Here is a 17,805-nt window from a genome sequence, read left to right as displayed (position 1 = left end):
ACCGTTTCCCACTAGTGTGCAGTCCTGGTGCCATTGCCTGTCACACTCCCTGCATTCTGTCTGCTGAGTTGACTTCTTTTTTGTCCCTTGGTTGTTCGTGTGTTTGAAGATCCAGTCCACTCTCAAATCCCAGATCAGAAAGATCCCTGACGGCTTCTCAAGATCCAGAACATTCCTTGACAGAGTATATTCACCACTTGGAAATGATCCAGCAAAGACTGGGAGGTGTGCTACCAGGTAACCAAAGTCCTCTGTCTTCCCCCATGACCTGAGAGACCCAGGAGTGGTCAGTCGTGGAGGTGGGTGGGATGCAGCCTGGTCAACCTTGTCAGTGTCTGTCCTGCTGGCCAGCCGTCACTGAAGTACCAGGAGGAGGGTTGGGAGTGCAGACACCTGGGGGCTGGGGAGGGGTGAAGGGCACACCACGTGGGGGTTGTGGACTCAAGCACCACGTGGGCCTCTGGGCCTTCATCTCACACAGCCATCATGCTGTGTTCACAGGGTGTCGTTCAGTTTCTCAACTCTCATAATTTAAACTATTGCGCATCTTAATTGCTGTTTTTGTTTTCACTGGAAATAAGATTAATGCAATGGTAGTGTTTTGAAATTGTGAAATTCCTCTTAAAAGACGTGAAGCCTTCTAACAAACTGCTTCCTCATTTCTCTTTGTGTTCAGATTCCACTTCAAAGAAGTCCTGCTGCCAGAAGATGAAACAGTGAATAAAGTCCTGTGACAATTTTATTTGAAGAAGACATTTGATTTTTGAGGGGAGCTTGTGCTGTGGCATGTTGAGTGCCAGCCCTGTGTCATCTGTTAAGTGTTCTCACCTTTACATTTTGCTGTGAAGCCAAATGGGGTATTTTCTTTGTAATTCAGCACATTTTAGCTTCTCATCTTGATGAGGTAGCCCCTTGGTTCTGTTTCGGTCATGCCTGCATGCCTCCCTCCACAGAGGATAAGCAGACGATGACTTCCTGTTTATTTTCTTAAAGTGTACAGCTGGAAACTTGGTTTAAAACAAAAACATTAAAAAAAATAATAAAATTAAAGCCCTGATGTACTTGTGAATAGTCCTGTGTTTTGTTGTTTTGTTTCATATATCCAGTTTACTTTTATCACTGGCAAAAAAAATAAAACAGAATTTTTATAAACTCCTGTCAGTCAAAAAAGCTCTCAAAGCCCTGGTAAGACAAATAGTCATGTGCCTGTTGATTCACCTTGCTTGGGCTCTTATTTCATTTTTGTCAGACATATTTATTTCTCACAAGTACGGTCTTTTTTATGTTTTACTCGTGCTCATCTGTACCTGGTAGTGATGTCCAGCCAAGTGTCCTTTACCCAAACAGCCACTGTTAAGGCATATGTACAGGTATCTCAGTGTGTTTCTAGGACCTTTGAACATGATGTTTATTCTGTTGGGCTTGGTTTCAATATAAAACAACTTCTTCTAAGTCACTGCTTACTTATCTTTGGGATGGATTGTTCTCTGTCTGCAGCCTGGGTGCGTTTGCTGCTGCTTAGCAGTACTGCCGTAGGTCATTGTTCTACAGTCGTCCTACCTTTTCCATTCAGTCCTCATTCTGTTGGATGTTGCTGAAGCCGAAATCTTGACTGGCTCCAGGAGCAGGAATCCAAGAAACAGCCTTTCACTCTCAACATCCAGAAGAGTGACAGTTGAAATTGATGATCAAATATGGAATAAATAAATATCCATGTACATCAGTCTTAAGCTAATGAGGGAGGGAGTGGGCTCATAACCACCATCACACCAACTTGTTACCATGGGGGTTGATAATTTAAAAGAACACAGGTCACACCTGCTGATGAGGGAAATTCTTCACAGTAAAGCACCAGCTTATTAATATAGAGAGAGCAATAGATACAGTTAGAAAACCTCCAGTTCTGCCCTAAAATAATCAGGTCACATTAGGTTCATCAACAGGTCCTAAAATCAAGAGGAGGTTCCCCTTCGTGGTGCAGGGGCCAAGGAGTGTCCACTGTGACCCTGGGGCACAGTCTTCTGCAATGTCACGTGGAAAGTACGGGAGACGTCCAGAGTAGCAGTAAGGTAGAGAAGGCAGTGGCACCCCACTCCAGTACTCTTGCCTGGAAAATCCCATGGACGGAGGAGCCTGGTAGGCTGCAGTCCATGCTAAGGGTCGGGAGCGACTTCACTTTCACTTTTCACTTTCCTGCATTGGAGAAGGAAATGGCAACCCACTCCAGTGTTCTTGCCTGGAGAATCCCAGGGACGGGGGAGCCTGGTGGGCTGCCGTCTATGGGGTTGCACAGAGTCGGACGAGACTAAAGTGACATAGCAGCAGTAGCAGAAAGGGCAGTGCCCTGTATCCACACATCTTCCTTCCATCACATGGGGCTGGTCTTCTGGGCCTCACTTAGCTGGTTGGGTGACCAGCACTGTCCTTCCTAAAAGATCTGAGCCCTCAACAGTCTGTTTCTAGAGGACTTCCTTTCTTACACAGTCAAACCTGAAAGTACTGAGTACAGGAGGTGTCCCTGGAGATATCAAGTTATAGGTACAGGTTTCACTGTGCTCGTGCTGTGCCAGCCCCCAGGCTTCCCCTCAGTGACCGGGTCACTTACACCAGCCGATGCAGGAACCCCCACCCCTGCTGGTTCAGAGGGACCACTGTCGCCAGCACAGCAGAGCCCACGGATGGAGCAGAGTCACGGATGGAAAGCAGGAACTCCCCCAGGATTGTCTGACAAAGCAGTAAGAGGGGCATGTCCCACCTTCTGTGGCCCCAGGCTGATATATTCGGCTGCGGGAGAAATGGACATAAGTGGGTCGGCAGGAGGGAGGCCTTCCTACCATCAGTAGCTGAGCTGCACCTGGGTGACATCAAGAAATCCCGGGGTCATGAGCCTAGCATGTACTTTTGCTGTGAGAAGAATTTTCTGTCAGAAGCAGTGATGGTGAGCAAGGAATTTGGGAAGTCCCTAGAGGACTCTCAGCAGAAACAGCAGGTTCCTCTGCAGAACAGGAGAGGACTGGGCACAGGGACTTGCGGCAGACATTCCATGGGAACCCTAGAGAGCTGTTTGTGCCATAACTCTCACCTTCTCGACCTGCTTGTGTCATCTTATTCACTGCTGCCTCTCCATCACCACCCAGATGTCCTGCAGTGCAGTTCTGACACTACCTGGGTCAGCATGGAGTCTCCAGGCAGCCCACACTTCTGCCTGGCCAGCTCTAAGCTTGCCTGAGCATCAGACCTGCAGGTCTCTGTCCAAGTCTCGCTCAAACCCAACAGCCTATGACTTTCTCAGTCAGTAGGCTAGAGCAGCAGCCAAGATGTGGTCACAGAAAAGTCCGCATGCACCAAGCCCGGGCCTCTCTTAGTTGTGGGCTCCGCAGGGTGTCTTCTGACTACTTGTCTTTCATTCTGGAAGGGAAACCGTGGTAGTCCACAGACCACAGACTTTTCAAGGAATTTAGCTCTCACCATCCAAGGCATCTAGGGTACTACTTCCTGCTCACTAGGACCAATTACTATGATATGATGATATCTAAGCAAAGACCCTAAGGTAAGGCAGGGAAGCTGTCCCTGCCCACTGAGGAAAAATGACAAGGGAACCTAAAGGTAAAAGCTTTCATGAATGCACCTGGGACATGCCATCACCTCTGGACCCCATCAAAGGTGTATCCCAAAAGAGCTAGAGAAGTACAAGCAATAAAACCAGGTGTAAACAGTAGGCTTCCACTGAAAACCAGGAACAGTATGGTCTCAGCTCAGGTTGCTATGACAAAATACCACAACTGGGCGGTGTATAACTGATGGAACTTTGTCTCAGAGTTCTGGAGGCTGAAAGTTCAAGATTAGGGTGCTGGCAGGGTGGGTTCTCGTGAGGGCCCCTTCTGAGTTGCAGACAGCTGACTGTTCCTCGTGTCTTCACATGATGGAAAGCACGGTGGGGAGCGAGCGCTCTCATGACCCTTGTAAGGGCACTAACCCGTCCTGAGGGCTCCACCTCACGGCCTCATCTGCCCCCCAGAGCTTCCACCTCCCGCTGCCATCCCACTGTGGGTGGGATTTCATCACAGGAGGCTTGTCCATCACCAGTGCACACAGAGCTGGCCTGAACAGACCCTGGAGGCATACATGAATGACTCAGCAGGTGGTCAGACTCGTGGTGCTGAATCTTCCTCCTACCTCATGTCTCCTCTTCAGGCTGCATCTGTGGTTTCAGGGTACATTCCCTGTGACCAGCTGGCAGAACAGGAGGAAGCACAGGTTTGTTCTGCAGATGGATCTGCAAGAGTGCTAGCCTCAACCAAAAGTAGACAGTTGTCACACACATCCAGCTTGGGGCTGTGGAAGATTTCCTATCAGCCAACTTTGGATGGTGCATCGTGGTCCATTTTGTATGGAAAGAGCGCTGACCTGAGTTCCTGATCCATAAGATTTCCCTGAGTAGTTGATTGTCCAGCTGGTTAACACTTGACAGAGAAAAGATTACCAAGTGGTACCAAGGACGTCTATAGGGCAGTAAGGAGACCTGCCTCCCACAAGACCCACTATGGAAGTGCAGAAGGTGGACAAGATGACTTGCCTGTGGGTGTCACTCAGCTTCTTTCTTCAAGTGGCAGCAACCAGACCTCTCACCAAGGCCTCCTGGCTTCTTCCTGGCATTCTTCTCAATGCTTGAACTGCCAACAGCAGAGGCCAATGCTGAGCCCTTCATGTGGTGAGCTGGTTCCCACCATCACGGAGGAGGCAGTGATTGGTTCCACCAGGAACAGACACGATCCAAGTGTGGCTTTGGCTCCCCTGTCTGCAGTACATCTGCAGACACCAGTATCTGTGGACCTGGAGATGTTTTACTCGTTGCTGTAGTTCTGTGTGACACTGCCCCTTAGAAACAAGCATACTTTAAAGCAGTGAAAATGCAGGATGAGCTCACACATAGAATCCACTGGTCTTACATGTTGTAGGAGGTCACCAAGAAGACATGACTGCTGGTTGACCTGTGAGTTGGCCCTGGGTTGTCAGAGTTGTGCATTCCACTTGCCTTCTCCACATTAGAAGCTGCCCCAAGGGCACAGGTGGAAGAGAGCAAGGTGGTGGTGAGACCATATGAAGGTGTGCACAACTAAACCCAGTTCAGGCCTCCGTATAAGCTCTTAACATTCTGGTAGATGCACCTAATACCAAAACCAGACAAAGATGCCACAAAAAAGAAAACTACAGGCCAATATCACTGATGAACATAGATAGAAAAATCCTCAACAAAATTCCAGCAAACAGAATCAAACAACATATTAAAAAGATCATACACCATGACCAAGTGGACTTTGTCCCAGGGATGCAAAGATTCTTCAATATTTGCAAATCAATCAATATAATACACCACATTAACAAATTGAAAGATAAAAGCCATATGATTATCTCAATAGATGCAGAGAAAGCCTTTGACAAAGTTCAACATCCATTTATGATAAAAACCCTCCAGAAAGCAGGCATAGAAGGAACATACCTCAACATAATAAAAGCCATATATGATAAACCCACAGCAAACATTATCCTCGATGGTGAAAACTTGAAAGCATTTCCCCTAAAGTCAGGAACAAGACAAGGGTGGCCACTCTCAACACTACTATTCAACATAGTTTTGGAAGTTTTAGCCACAGCAATCAGAGAAGAACAAGGAATAAAAGGAATCCAGATTGGAAAAGAAGAAGTAAAACTCTCACTATTTGCAGATGACATGATCCTCTACATAGAAAACCCTAAAGACTCCACCAGAAAATTACTAGAACTAATCAATGATTATAGTAAAGTTGCAGGATATAAAATCAACACACAGAAATCCCTTGCATTCCTATACACTAATAATGAGAAAACAGAAAGAGAAATTAAGGAAACAATTCCATACACCATTGCAACGGAAAGAATAAAATACTTAGGAATATATCTACCTAGAGAAACTAAAGACCTATACATAGAAAACTATAAAACACTGGTGAAAGAAATCAAAGAGGACACTAATAGATGGAGAAATATACCATGTTCATGGATTGGAAGAATCAATATAGTGAAAATGAGTATACTACCCAAAGCAATTTATAGATTCAGTGCAATCCCTATCAAGCTACCAACGGTATTCTTCACAGAGCTAGAACAAATAATTTCACAATTTGTATGGAAATACAGAAAACCTCGAATAGCCAAAGCTATCTTGAGAAAGAAGAATGGAAAAAAAAAAAAAAGAAGAAGAAGAATGGAACTGGAGGAATCAACCTACCTGACTTCAGGCTACACTACAAAGCCACAGTTATCAAGACAGTATGGTACTGGCACAAAGACAGAAATATAGATCAATGGAACAAAATAGAAAGCCCAGAGATATTTGCTTTTATTTGCTATTTGCTATTATTTTCTCCCATTCTGAAGGCTGCCTTTTCACCTTGCTAATAGTTTCCTTTCATGTGCAGAAGCTTTTAAGTTTAATTAGGTCCCATTTGTTTATTTTTGCTTTTATTTCCAATATTCTGGGAGGTGGGTCATAGAGGATCCTGCTGTGATGTATGTCAGAGAGTGTTTTGCCTATGTTCTCCTCTAGGAGTTTTATAGTTTCTGGTCTTACGTTTAGATCTTTAATCCATTTTGAGCTTATTTTTGTGTATGGTGTTAGAAAGTGTTCTAGTTTCATTCTTTTACAAGTGGTTGACCAGATTTCCCAGCACCACTTGTTAAAGAGATTGTCTTTAATCCATTGTATATTCTTGCCTCCTTTGTCAAAGATAAGGTGTCCATATGTGCATGGATTTCTGGGGCTACCAATGGTATTTTTCACAGAACTAGAACAAATAATTTCACAATTTGTATGGAAATGCAAAAAACCTCAAATAGCCAAAGCAATCTTGAGAAGAATGGAACTGAAGGAATCAAACTGCCTGACTTCAGACTATACTGCAAAGCTACAGTCATCAAGACAGTATGGTACTGGCACAAAGACTGAAACATAGATCAATGGAACAAAATAGAAAGCCCAGAGATAAATTCACACACCTGTGGACCCCTTGTCTTTGACAAAGGAGGCAAGAATATACAATGGAGAAAAGACAATCTCTTTAACAAGTGGTGCTGGGAAAACTGGTCAACCACTTGTAAAAGAATGAAACTAGAACACTTTCTAACACCATACACAAAAGTAAACTCAAAATAGATTAAAGATCTAAACATAAAACCAGAAACCATAAAACTCCTAGAGGAAAACATAGGCAAAACACTCTGACATAAATCACAGCAGGATCCTCCATGACTCACTTCCCAGAGTAATGGAAATGAAAGCAAAAATAAACAAATGGGACCTAATTAAACTTAAAAGTTTTTGCACAACGAAGGAAACTATAAGCAAGGTGAAAAGACAGCCTTCAGAATGGGAGAAAATAATAGCAAACGAAGCAACTGACAAGAATAAATCTCAAAAATATACAAGCAACTTCTGCAGCTCAATTCCAGAAAAATAAATGACCCAATAAACAAACAGGCCAAAGAACTAAACAGACATTTCTCCAAAGAAGACATACAGATGGCTACCAAACACACAAAAAGATGCTCAATAGCACTCATTATCAGAGAAATGCAAATCAAAACCACAATAAGGTACCATCTCATGCTGGTCAGAATGGCTGTTATCAAAAAGTCTACAAACAATAAATGCTGGAGAGGGTGCAGAGAAAAGGGAACCCTCTTACACTGTTGGGAATGCAAACTAGTACAGCCACTATGGAGAACAGTGTGGAGACTCCTTAAAAAACTGGAAATAGAACTGCCATACGACCCAGCAATCCCAATGCTGGGCATACACATTGAGGAAACCAGAAATGAAAGAGACACATGTACCCTAGTGTTCATCGCAGCACTATTTACAATAGCCAGGATGTGGAAGCAACCTAGATGTCAATTGGCACATGAATGGATAAGGAAATTGTGGTACATATATGCAATGGCATATTACTAAGCTATAAAAAAGAATGCATTTGAGTCAGTTCTAATGAGGTGGGTGAAACTGGAGCCTATTATACAGTGTGAAATAAGCCAGAAAGAGAAACACCAACACAGAATATTAATGCATATATATGGAATTTAGAAAAGGCAGAGGAAACAGAGATCAAATTGCCAACATCTGCTGGATCATCAAAAAAGCAAGAGAGTTCCAGAAAAACATCTATTTCTGCTTTATTGACTATGCCAAAGCCTTTGACTGTGTGGATCACAAGAAACTGTGGAAAATTCTGAAAGAGATGGGAATACCAGACCACCTGATCCGCCTCTTGAGAAATTTGTATGCAGGTTAGGAAGCAACAGTTGGAACTGGACATGGAACAACAGACTGGTTCCAAATAGGAAAAGGAGTATGTCAAGGCTGTATATTGTCACTCTGTTTATTTAACTTATATGCAGAATACCTCAAGAGAAATGCTGGACTGGAAGAAACACAAGCTGGAATCAAGATTGCTGGGAGAAATATCAATAACCTCAGATATGCAGATGACACCACCCTTATGGCAGAAAGTGAAGAGGAACTAAAAAGCCTCTTGATGAAAGTGAAAAGTGGAGGGTGAAAAAGTTGGCTTAAAGCTCAACATTCAGAAAATGAAGATCATGGCATCCGGTCCCATCACTTCATGGGAAATAGATGGAGAAACAGTGTCAGACTTTATTTTTCTGGGCTCCAAAATCACTGCAGATGGTGACTGCAGCCATGAAATTAAAAGACGCTACTCCTTGGAAGGAAAGTTATGACCAACCTAGATAGCATATTCAAAAGCAGAGACATTACTTGGCCAACAAAGGTTCGTCTAGTCAAGGCTATGGTTTTTCCTGTGGTCATGTATGGATGTGAGAGTTGGACTGTGAAGAAGGCTGAGTGCCGAAGCATTGATCCTTTTGAACTGTGTTGTTGGAGAAGACTCTTGAGAGTCCCTTGGATTGCAAGGACATCCAACCAGTCCATTCTGAGGATCAGCCCTGGGATTTCTTTGGAAGGAATGATGCTAAAGCTGAAACTCCAGTACTTTGGCACCTCATGCGAAGAGTTGACTCATTGGAAAAGACTCTAATGCTGGGAGGGATTGGGGGCAAGAGGAGAAGGGGATGACAGAGGATGAGATGGCTGGATGGCATCACTGATTCGATGGACCTGAGTCTCAGTGAACTCCAGGAGTTGGTGATGGACAGGGAGGCCTGGCGTGCTGCGATTCATGGGGTTGCAGAGTTGGACATGACTGAGCGACTGATCTGATCTGATCTGATGGAATTTAGAAAAATGGTAACGATGATTGTATTTGCCAGGCAGCAAAAGAAAGACAGATGTAAAGGACTCTGTGGGAAAAGGCAAGGGTGGGATGACTTGAGAGAATAGCATTGAAACATGTATATTACCATATGTAAAACAGATGACCAGTGCAAGTTGAATGCATGAAGCAGGGCACTCAAAGGCAGTAGTCTGGGAGAACTCAGAGGGATGGGGTGGGGAGGGAGGTGGGAGGAGAGTTCACAATGAGGGGACAAACGTGCACCTGTGGCTGATTCATGTTGACCCATGGCAGAACCACCACAATGTTGTCAAGTAATTATCCTCCAATTAAATTAATTAATTTAAAAAAGTTAAAGATTCTGGTGGCTGCAGAGAGTTATCTTCTGGCCGCCCAAGACAAACCTCATCAGTTCCCTGCTTATCAAACCTGCTGCCTGCTGACCTGGAGGGTCTGCCTCTTTCTTAGATCTCTCCTTGCCCTTGTGTACAGGGGCTGGTTTACAAACCAGCATTACAGATCCCATCGCTGGAAGCAGTTGCCTGGGCTGAAGAGTGGAATGGCTAGCTGAAGGTTTGCTTTCAGCACCAGCTTGGAAATCAGTCTTTCAAGTTAGAGGTAATGTTGCAGACTGGTGTGTGCCTTAAACTAGTATCGCATATATCATGCACATCCCTTACAGCCAGACTGCAGGTGCCTGAAAATCAAGAGACAGACTCTTCCACTGCAAGTGCAAGCTGGAGTCTCTAGTTTCTTGATCACAGTTAAGCAAAGGAGTACCAAGATGCTCCGTGTGGGTCATGGGTTCCACACATTCTTGAGTATAGAGTAGCCCTACCCTCTCCACTGCCCAGATGGTGACTTCTCCTTTTGCCTCCTGGTTCCAAGATTCAGGAACCCAGGGTTCCCAGACATCATCCATCATTTATATCCAGTAGGACAGGAAGTGTTCCTTTTGGGGACCATGACCTCTAACCCTGCAGAATCTATACTTGGGAGGACAGGAGGCACCAAGTTCTCCAGTGGACCATTGGGAGTGATATTAAGTGGGGCCGCTCCTATTTCCACCTTTGGATTTTAGACTCAGGTGTCTTTCTTGTTGGGAAATGGTGCCATAGAATATTACCTCCACCTTGGCACTTCAGCTGTGCCTTTAGCTGACTGTCCCAGTGCTCTGTCAGGCAGCAGATCTGTGATCACTGCACATCCTGCAATGTAAAGTGCACCCTGCATTTCCTTTGCTGTAAGGTGAGATCCTGTGCTAGAGGAACTAACACTCCATAAACCCTTGCTGGCTGACACCTGTGGACAGGAGGTTAAACCTATCTATGCAGTATGAATCTATTTCTGTGAAAACAAACTGCTGGCCCTTCCCGGATAGAAGAGTTCCAGTAGAGCAAATGGCTGGTTGAACTTCATGAAAGGAACCACATCGGGAGCTCCTCATTGGTCTCTTGCTGACAGGTTAGACCAAGTGAGTGGTTGGATCAGCCTTGGGCCCATAAATAGCCTCCAGCTCCATTACTTTGGTCATTCTGTCCTTGTACCCATTGTGCCAGCACACAGGTTGCCAGTAAGAAATGCTGTCCAATGTCAACTGTTAGAATTGTTCTGTCTGCTTGGTGCCCATCCCAGTACGTCTTCCCATGTGCTTTCCTTATTCCCAGTCACAGAGGTCACCCAGCACTGCCCTGTGTCCACATATATTCTCACCTTGGGCCACTCCTTACACACAAAAGTGAATGACAGGCGCTCTTCCCAGTGGGGGATATGTCTCCACTGCTGTCTTTCAAGGCCAGCCCTGCATGAGGCTGTAATGTAGCTGCTGTCCACTTTCATGCTGATCTCAGGTGCTAAGTCAGGCTTAAAACTCAATATTAAATAAACTAAGATCATGCCTATCCAGTTCCATCACTTCATGGCAAATAGAAGGGGAAAAGGCAGAAACACTGACGTATTTCCTCTTCTTGGGCTCTAAAATCACTGTGGATGGTGACTGCAGCCATGAAACTAGAAGACAGGTGCTCCTTGGAAGAAAAGCTATGACAAACCTAGACAGTGTATTAAAAAGCAGACATCACTTTGCCAACAAAGGTCCAGATAGTCAAAACTATGGTTTTTTCCAGTAGTCATGTACAGATGTGAGAGTTGGACCATAAAGAAGGCAGAGCACCATAGAATTGATGCTTTCAAACTGTGGTGCTGGAGAAGACTGTTGAGAATCCCTTGGACTGCAAGATTAAACCAGTCAATCCTAAAGGAAATCAACCCTGAATGCTCATCGGAAGGACTGATGCTGAGGCTGAAATCCAATACTTTGGCCACCTAATGTGAAGTGCCGACTCATTGGAAAAGACCCTGATGCTGGTAAAGATAGAAAGCAGAAGGAGAAGGGGGTAACAAAGGATGAGATGGTTAGATGGCATCACCAATTCAATGGACATGAACTTGGGTAAACTCTAGGAGATGGTGAGGGACAGGAACACCTGGTGTGCTCCCGTCTATGGGGTTGCAAAGAATCAGATACGACTTGGCAACTGAACACCATCACGAAGCCAATCCATCCAGGAATGAGGCTCAAGATTTTCCCCCTCTGTCCACATGTCCTAAAGGCCTCCCCATATGGTCATAGGTGTGAATGGACAAAGGGGCTCTGATACAGGAACAGTGGGTGCTCTGTGGGTCTGGGCCACCTATCCTGCACTCACCTGTGACCCCTGAACAGTCTCATGCTGTCTTGAATATTCTCCTTCCACCTGGTAGTGGATTGCTGCTGGGCCAAACCACCCTGATGACCTTGTGAGTTTGGCAGAACCCCCTAACAAGGCACTGTTTTGTCTGCATGTTCACTTGGTGTCCCAAGGCCAGATGTTCCATCTCTATCAGAGCACAGAAGCACACCAAGGCTTTTTTCCCCCTAAAAGGCAGATAATTCTCTGCTTCCAGGGGCATGGCAGAACCTAGGGTCCTGCTTCGTGAATCTCCTACTGAGATGTGCCAGAAACTCCACATCATGTCGTTCCCCACTACCACCACCACCACCTGCTAGACCATATGGCTGGGGCAGCACAGCTGCCTGCATCACAGCCTTGACCAATTACAAAAACTCTTACTTTTCTGGGTTCTTCTCAAACCTGGAAGTCTTCCAAGTCACCCAGTATTTGGGCCAGAGCACTATTCTTAGGTGTGGAATAGGCCACTTCCAGAACCTGAAAAGACCCAAAAGTATCTTCCTTTATTGATGGCTGAAGGTGCAAGATGCAATAATTGTCTTTACCTTTTGAAAGGGATGCCCTAGGGCACTACTGACCACTGGATCCCTAAAAATGTTACAAATGTAGCAGGTCTCTGAATCTTCACAGTGTTTATCTGCTACTCTCTGGAACACCTGTATCTTACCAAGGCCTCCAGCATCTTTGTAATATTATTGGTGTAATGGAGCAGTGTGATATTCTTCAGGATGGTGAAGTCTTTGGACTACAAGAGGGCAAGAGAGGTAACATAGCCTTCGGGCAAAACTGCATCTGTGTTCCATGTGAATGTGAAATGGTCCTGATCCTTTTTTCCTGATGGGGACAGAAAAGAACACACCAAATCAGTAGCCACCCCCTGCATCTGACACAGAAACTACTATCAGGGCTGCCACTCGGTTGAGTTTGCAGTGTACTGCCATCCTCCAGGACCCAATTTCTGCAGGGATCACACTGGTGAATTTAAGATTTGGGGGACCACCATGCTATATCCTTTAGATCCTTAAAAGTGGCCCCCAGTTCTGCCACTGTCTCACCCCTAGAGACTCTATGATCTTGACTGGAACAGATCAGTTTTAGAGGTCAGTTTTCCACTTGACTTTTCAAAACCAGTCAGTTTTCCACTTGACTTTTCCTGTTGTGATAGCTCTAACCCTACAGGTCAGGGACTCAACCTGAGAGTAACATTAATTGCCAAGTACATCAATGCCAATTATTCAGTTTGGGACAGGGGAAATGACCACAAGCAGGTCCACAGAGTTGGTGGGCCTACTGTAAGCTGGACCTTGGGGAGGACTCCATTAATTATCTGGCCACTATGCAGCCACTCTGACAGGGAAGCCGTGATGATAATGCAGATGTCTGGATATCAAAGTCAATTCAGATTTTGTGTACATCTTCAGTACACAGTCTTCAGAATGTTTGGTTACCCACTTTCCCCCTGGGTGTAGTTGTCAAAGGAAATGGCTATTGGACTCTGGAAAAGGACTTCAGGATTCATTTCTGTATCTACTTGTGGTATGCTGCAGGGTCCTTCTTGGTATTTGGCCACCTCTTCAGTACCACATCTGAAAACCAGCTCAGTCCAGAAACTGGCTGTGGGATCCTGATTTTCCTATTCATCCATCCTTAACTTTTTTCTGCTGGTATTTTCAACTGCCCATCTGTTTTGCCTCTAGGGATGCTGTGTTTTATTAACCATTTCTGCAACTGTCCACAGGTCAGGGTCCCTTGGCTGCCACTCAGGTCTTGCTGGCCACTGTAATTTGCAGTACTGACTTCTGTCAGTTACAAGCTCCTTCCTGACCTCTTTACTGCTAAGATCCTATCGCCCACCGCCCTCCCCACTCCCCGCAAATGCTGTTCAGGAGCAACCTTTCCTACTGTCAGCTCTTGCCTACAGTGGTGAGCCACCACTGACTAGTGGGAATGGCCGTGTGTGGGCATGCTGGCCGACACCTCCAATCTGGGCTCCAGCATCGACTGTCAGACATGTGAGTAAATGAACCTTCAGATCATTCCAACCTCCAGCCTTCAAGCTGTTCCAACTGAAGCCCCAGATGACGTAGCTCAATTCCACTCTGCCCTGACCCTCAGCAACTTAGGAGAATAAATGATTCTTGTTTTAAGCCACTAAGTGTGTAGTAATTTGTTATATGGCAATAGACATAGCATCACTTTAGGAGTTTGCTATTGGTCTTTGCCTAGGTGTTAAATCTGTATCTTAGAAGACTGGTCATAAACCCTGTATCTTAGAAGACTGGTCATAAGTCTTTTACCAACTTTACACTCCAGTTTTCTTCTGATTTCTGCAGGGCTCATGCTGGTGAATTAAGCAAGGATGCTGAGGACCACCACTCATCAAGCACACTTATAATCCAGCCCCACAAAAACTTTCCTAGCTCCTGGCAGTTGGCTGGTTCTTACAACCTGTCATGGACTAAACTGTATCCCTGCAAAAGATGTTTAAGTCCTAACCCCCAGGTACCCATGAATGTAACCTTATTTGGAAATAGGGTCTTTATAGGCAATCAAATTAAGATGAGTATTGTAATTAGAGCAGGTAAAAATCCAATAACTGGTATTTTCAAAAACAGGGAATTTGGACACAGAAACATACAAACATATAGGGAGAAAGGCACATGAACATCAAGGCAGACTGCCACAATGCATCTACAAGCCAAGTAACACAAGATTGCCAGCAAACCACCAGAAGCTAGCAGAGGAATAGAAGATCCTTCCCTCACAGCCCTGTCACTTTGTTCTAACTTCCAGCCCCCAGAACTGTGAGATAAACTTCTGTTAAGCCACCCAGTTAGTGGTACTTTGTTACTGCGGAAGGAAATGGCAACCCACTCCAGTGTTCTTGCCTGGAAAATCCCAGGGACGGCGGAGCCTGGTGGGCTGCCGTCTATGGGGTTGCACAGAGTCGGACACGACTGAAGCGACTTAGCAGCAGCAAACTAATGTGTTCTTTTGAGGGGAAGAGGGTTATAGTTCAGCTGAATTATACTAAGAAATAACCATAATCATATGCCTATTGTCCAACAGACTGGGGAGTGGGGGGCTAGGTTGGTAGGGAAAGGTGAGCCACATGGGCAGGCTCCAGAGGTTCAAGACAGTCGAGGGGGTAGTGTGGGATGGGGTGGGGGTGAGGAAATCTTTGAGGGCATCTACCCAGATTTCCCCAACCAGGATCCCAAACTTAGCAAAACAGAATTGTCTTGATTGGGTGTTTACCATCATAGAGACTCTTGGGCCTAGTCCTTGTCTTTATTGTTTCAATGCAGGAAATGAGGATTTCTTGGCATGCAATCAAAGAGACTCCATCACTTTCAATGGTCTATTGGTAGCCATCAGCTGTCCATTATTTTTCTGAACAGTATCAGTAGTATTAAAGAATACTGGAGTGGGTTGCCATGTGCTCCTCCAGGGGATCTTCCCCATCCAGGAATGAAACCTGTATCTCACGTCTCCTGCATTGGCAGGCAGGTTCTTTATCACTAGCAGCATCATTTAGATGATGCCCACTTCCATTATCTTTCCTTATAGCTAATATTTCCATCATAAACAGGTCACTAGGACATTCATTCACTTCACTGGTTCACACTCCTACCTCAACCCAGGTGAAAAATTAACTCTGGGGCAAGCACTGCTCATCAGAGGCCTTCTGTATTGGCCCAGTGGCCAGATCGTTCTCCTGCTGGCTCTGTCACCTGAAGGACACCTGATGTGACGTAGCAAAGTGACCCTCTGCGTACAGTTGTGAGTACTGACGTCCACCACAGTCCACTGATGCACTTCCCGCGACACTGCGCAACAGTTCCCTCTGGATTCTCCAGTGTGTGTGTGTGTGTGTGTGAGGGGGGGCTCAGTGCAGCTCCACTACCCAACCCCCCCAGGCTCCGCACGTCTGTAGTTCCCTCAAGTCTGTCCTCGCACTTCCCAAGATCACCTCACCGTCTGAAATTGCTGCTGGAGCTCCTTCCAAGGCTGTTTTGAAAAGCACTTGGACTAATACACGTCATAACGGGTCTATGAAGGACGTCCAAAGGGGCCCGGGGTGTCCAGCTGGCTCCTGGGAGTTGTGAAAAGCCTCATGAGTGAGGCCCGTGCTGGGAGGAAAGCATGTGGACGCATTCCTCAAGAGGAGGCCCAGCGCGCCCGGAAGCCTCAACGTCCTCCATCTCAGCTGCGCCCCACCGTCCGCGCGGACTCCACACCAGTGCCCGCTGCTCGTCCGCCGAGGAGCCTGAGGGATCGCCGCGCACTGACGCCCGCCTGAGTCCAACGGCCCACTGTACATGGGCTGAGAGAGGCCTCGTGCCCGAGACCCCAACACTGAGGTGACCGCCCTCTCAGCCGAGCCTGCGCTCGGGCCAGTCCGCGATCCAAGCCTCCCGCGCAGAGCCTCTCGGGAGTGACTTTCTCTCGGCTCAGTCAATGGACGCCCGGGGCGGCTTCGCCGCGTTCTCGCGGCCAATGGCAACGAGCGTCTGGTGTTGCTGGGCGGGGCCAGGCGCCCACCAGGCTGGCGGCCCGCCGCACACGCGCGCTCCCCTGCCCGCTCTTCCCACCGCGCACGCGCGCTCCATGCAGGGCCGGCAGGGCTGTCGGGGGCGCGCGGGGCGGTGGCGGCGGCGGCGGCGGCGGCGGCGGCGGCGGCAGAGGAGCTGCTTGCGCTCGTGCCCGCGCCCGTGTCTCTGTGGAGCTGCCTGGGCCGCCTCCTGCCCGCCGCCTTGGCTCCTCGAGGGCCGATGAGGGTCCCGGGGCTGAGGGGAGCGACATAGCTGTCGCCTCCGCGGCCACCTGGGCTGGGCCTGGAGCGACCCCGGCCCCGACCCCGCCCGGCGCGAGGCGGCCGGACGGCAGTCCTGCTGCGGGGCCATGGCCGAGCGCGGGTGCCCGCTGGAGGCGGTGCAGCTGCCCGCTGAGGTGCGGGAGAGCCTGGCCGAGCTGGAGCTGGAGCTGTCGGAAGGTGAGCGGCCCGGAACCCGGACCCCCGCCCGGCTCTCCTCCCAGACCCCTGCCCAGGCCCCGCCCCGCCTTAATGCGACCAGACCCCCGCCCGGCGCTCACACCCGGGACCCCGACTCCCGTCCGGCTTCCGGCGCCCGGCCGGTGGCCGCGCTTTGGGTGTGTGGCCTCAGATGTGGAAACCTGGACGGGGATGACCGCTGTGTCCGAGCGGGCTGGCCAGCCCAGGTCCGCGTGTCAGCGCGTAGAGACCGCGCCGGCTGCACGCCCGCGTGCCTCGGTTTCCCCTGCGAGACTAGGTGGTCGCCGCACCTACCTCTCGGGGATAGTTGGGAGCCTGGAATGCTGTAACAGGTGCAAAGCACTGAACACTTGGAACGAGATTGTTAGCCCCTCTTAGGGAATTTTTTAAAATTAAGAAAGATGTGCAATAAGTGTTTGTTTGTTTAAAATAGACTGAGTATTTGGGCCTCAGAGGCGTGGGTGGCGTTACCCTCTGTCTGTAACCTCCAGGCTCAGGTCCCGAATTCCGCGTGGCAGTCAGCGCAGAGTTTAGTTCTTGGCCGGGTCAGGGGACCTCGCAGCCCTTGGAGAGAAGCATCTAAATGCGTAACTGTTTTTGAAATTTAAATACATTTTCAACTTTTAGAATCCATTTTTTCCATAGGCTGAACCGAGTTTCACTTGGGGTCAGGCTAGTGAATTCTTAGGACTATCTAATAAATATGCACAGGGTTGTACTAACTCAGCGAATCCTCACCAAGCTTAGGGAGGTAGGTGGTGCTGTAATC

General features: G+C 47.3%; 2 protein-coding genes and 1 long non-coding RNA gene across 18 annotated transcripts in view; 2 read left to right on the top strand and 1 right to left on the bottom strand.

The window, feature by feature from the left end:
• Positions 1–1,069, top strand: part of PCNT (pericentrin) — a 104,999-nt gene extending 103,930 nt beyond the window's left edge. For 11 of the 12 annotated variants that reach the window (XM_070377794.1, XM_070377814.1, XM_070377785.1 and 8 more), the window contains 2 exons: positions 110–237; positions 677–1,069. In XM_070377794.1, coding sequence (XP_070233895.1) covers positions 110–237; positions 677–720 — 172 coding nt within the window. In that variant the 3' untranslated portion in view covers positions 721–1,069. Of the gene's footprint in view, positions 1–15; positions 238–676 lie in introns of all 12 variants that reach the window. The other variant, XR_011465644.1, reaches the window with a different exon arrangement.
• LOC102276292 (uncharacterized) lies at positions 772–16,459 on the bottom strand. The gene is made up of 3 exons (XR_314978.2): positions 15,998–16,459; positions 12,401–12,853; positions 772–4,878 (listed from the first exon to the last, which is right to left on the bottom strand). It is a non-coding gene; the product is annotated as an uncharacterized lncRNA (long non-coding RNA).
• A 206-nt stretch (positions 16,460–16,665) lies between these two features.
• DIP2A (disco interacting protein 2 homolog A) overlaps positions 16,666–17,805 on the top strand; it is a 120,909-nt gene continuing 119,769 nt past the window's right edge. For all 5 annotated transcript variants that reach the window (XM_070377777.1, XM_070377773.1, XM_070377767.1 and 2 more), the window contains exon 1: positions 16,666–17,015. In XM_070377777.1, coding sequence (XP_070233878.1) covers positions 16,925–17,015 — 91 coding nt within the window. In that variant the 5' untranslated portion in view covers positions 16,666–16,924. The remainder of the gene's footprint in view (positions 17,016–17,805) is intronic.

This window comes from Bos mutus, chromosome 1, assembly GCF_027580195.1.
Source record: "Bos mutus isolate GX-2022 chromosome 1, NWIPB_WYAK_1.1, whole genome shotgun sequence".
In the NCBI taxonomy this organism is placed as follows: Eukaryota; Metazoa; Chordata; class Mammalia; order Artiodactyla; family Bovidae; genus Bos; species Bos mutus.
Note: the sequence above shows the minus strand (reverse complement) of the source record. Positions and strands in the feature narration are given on the sequence as shown.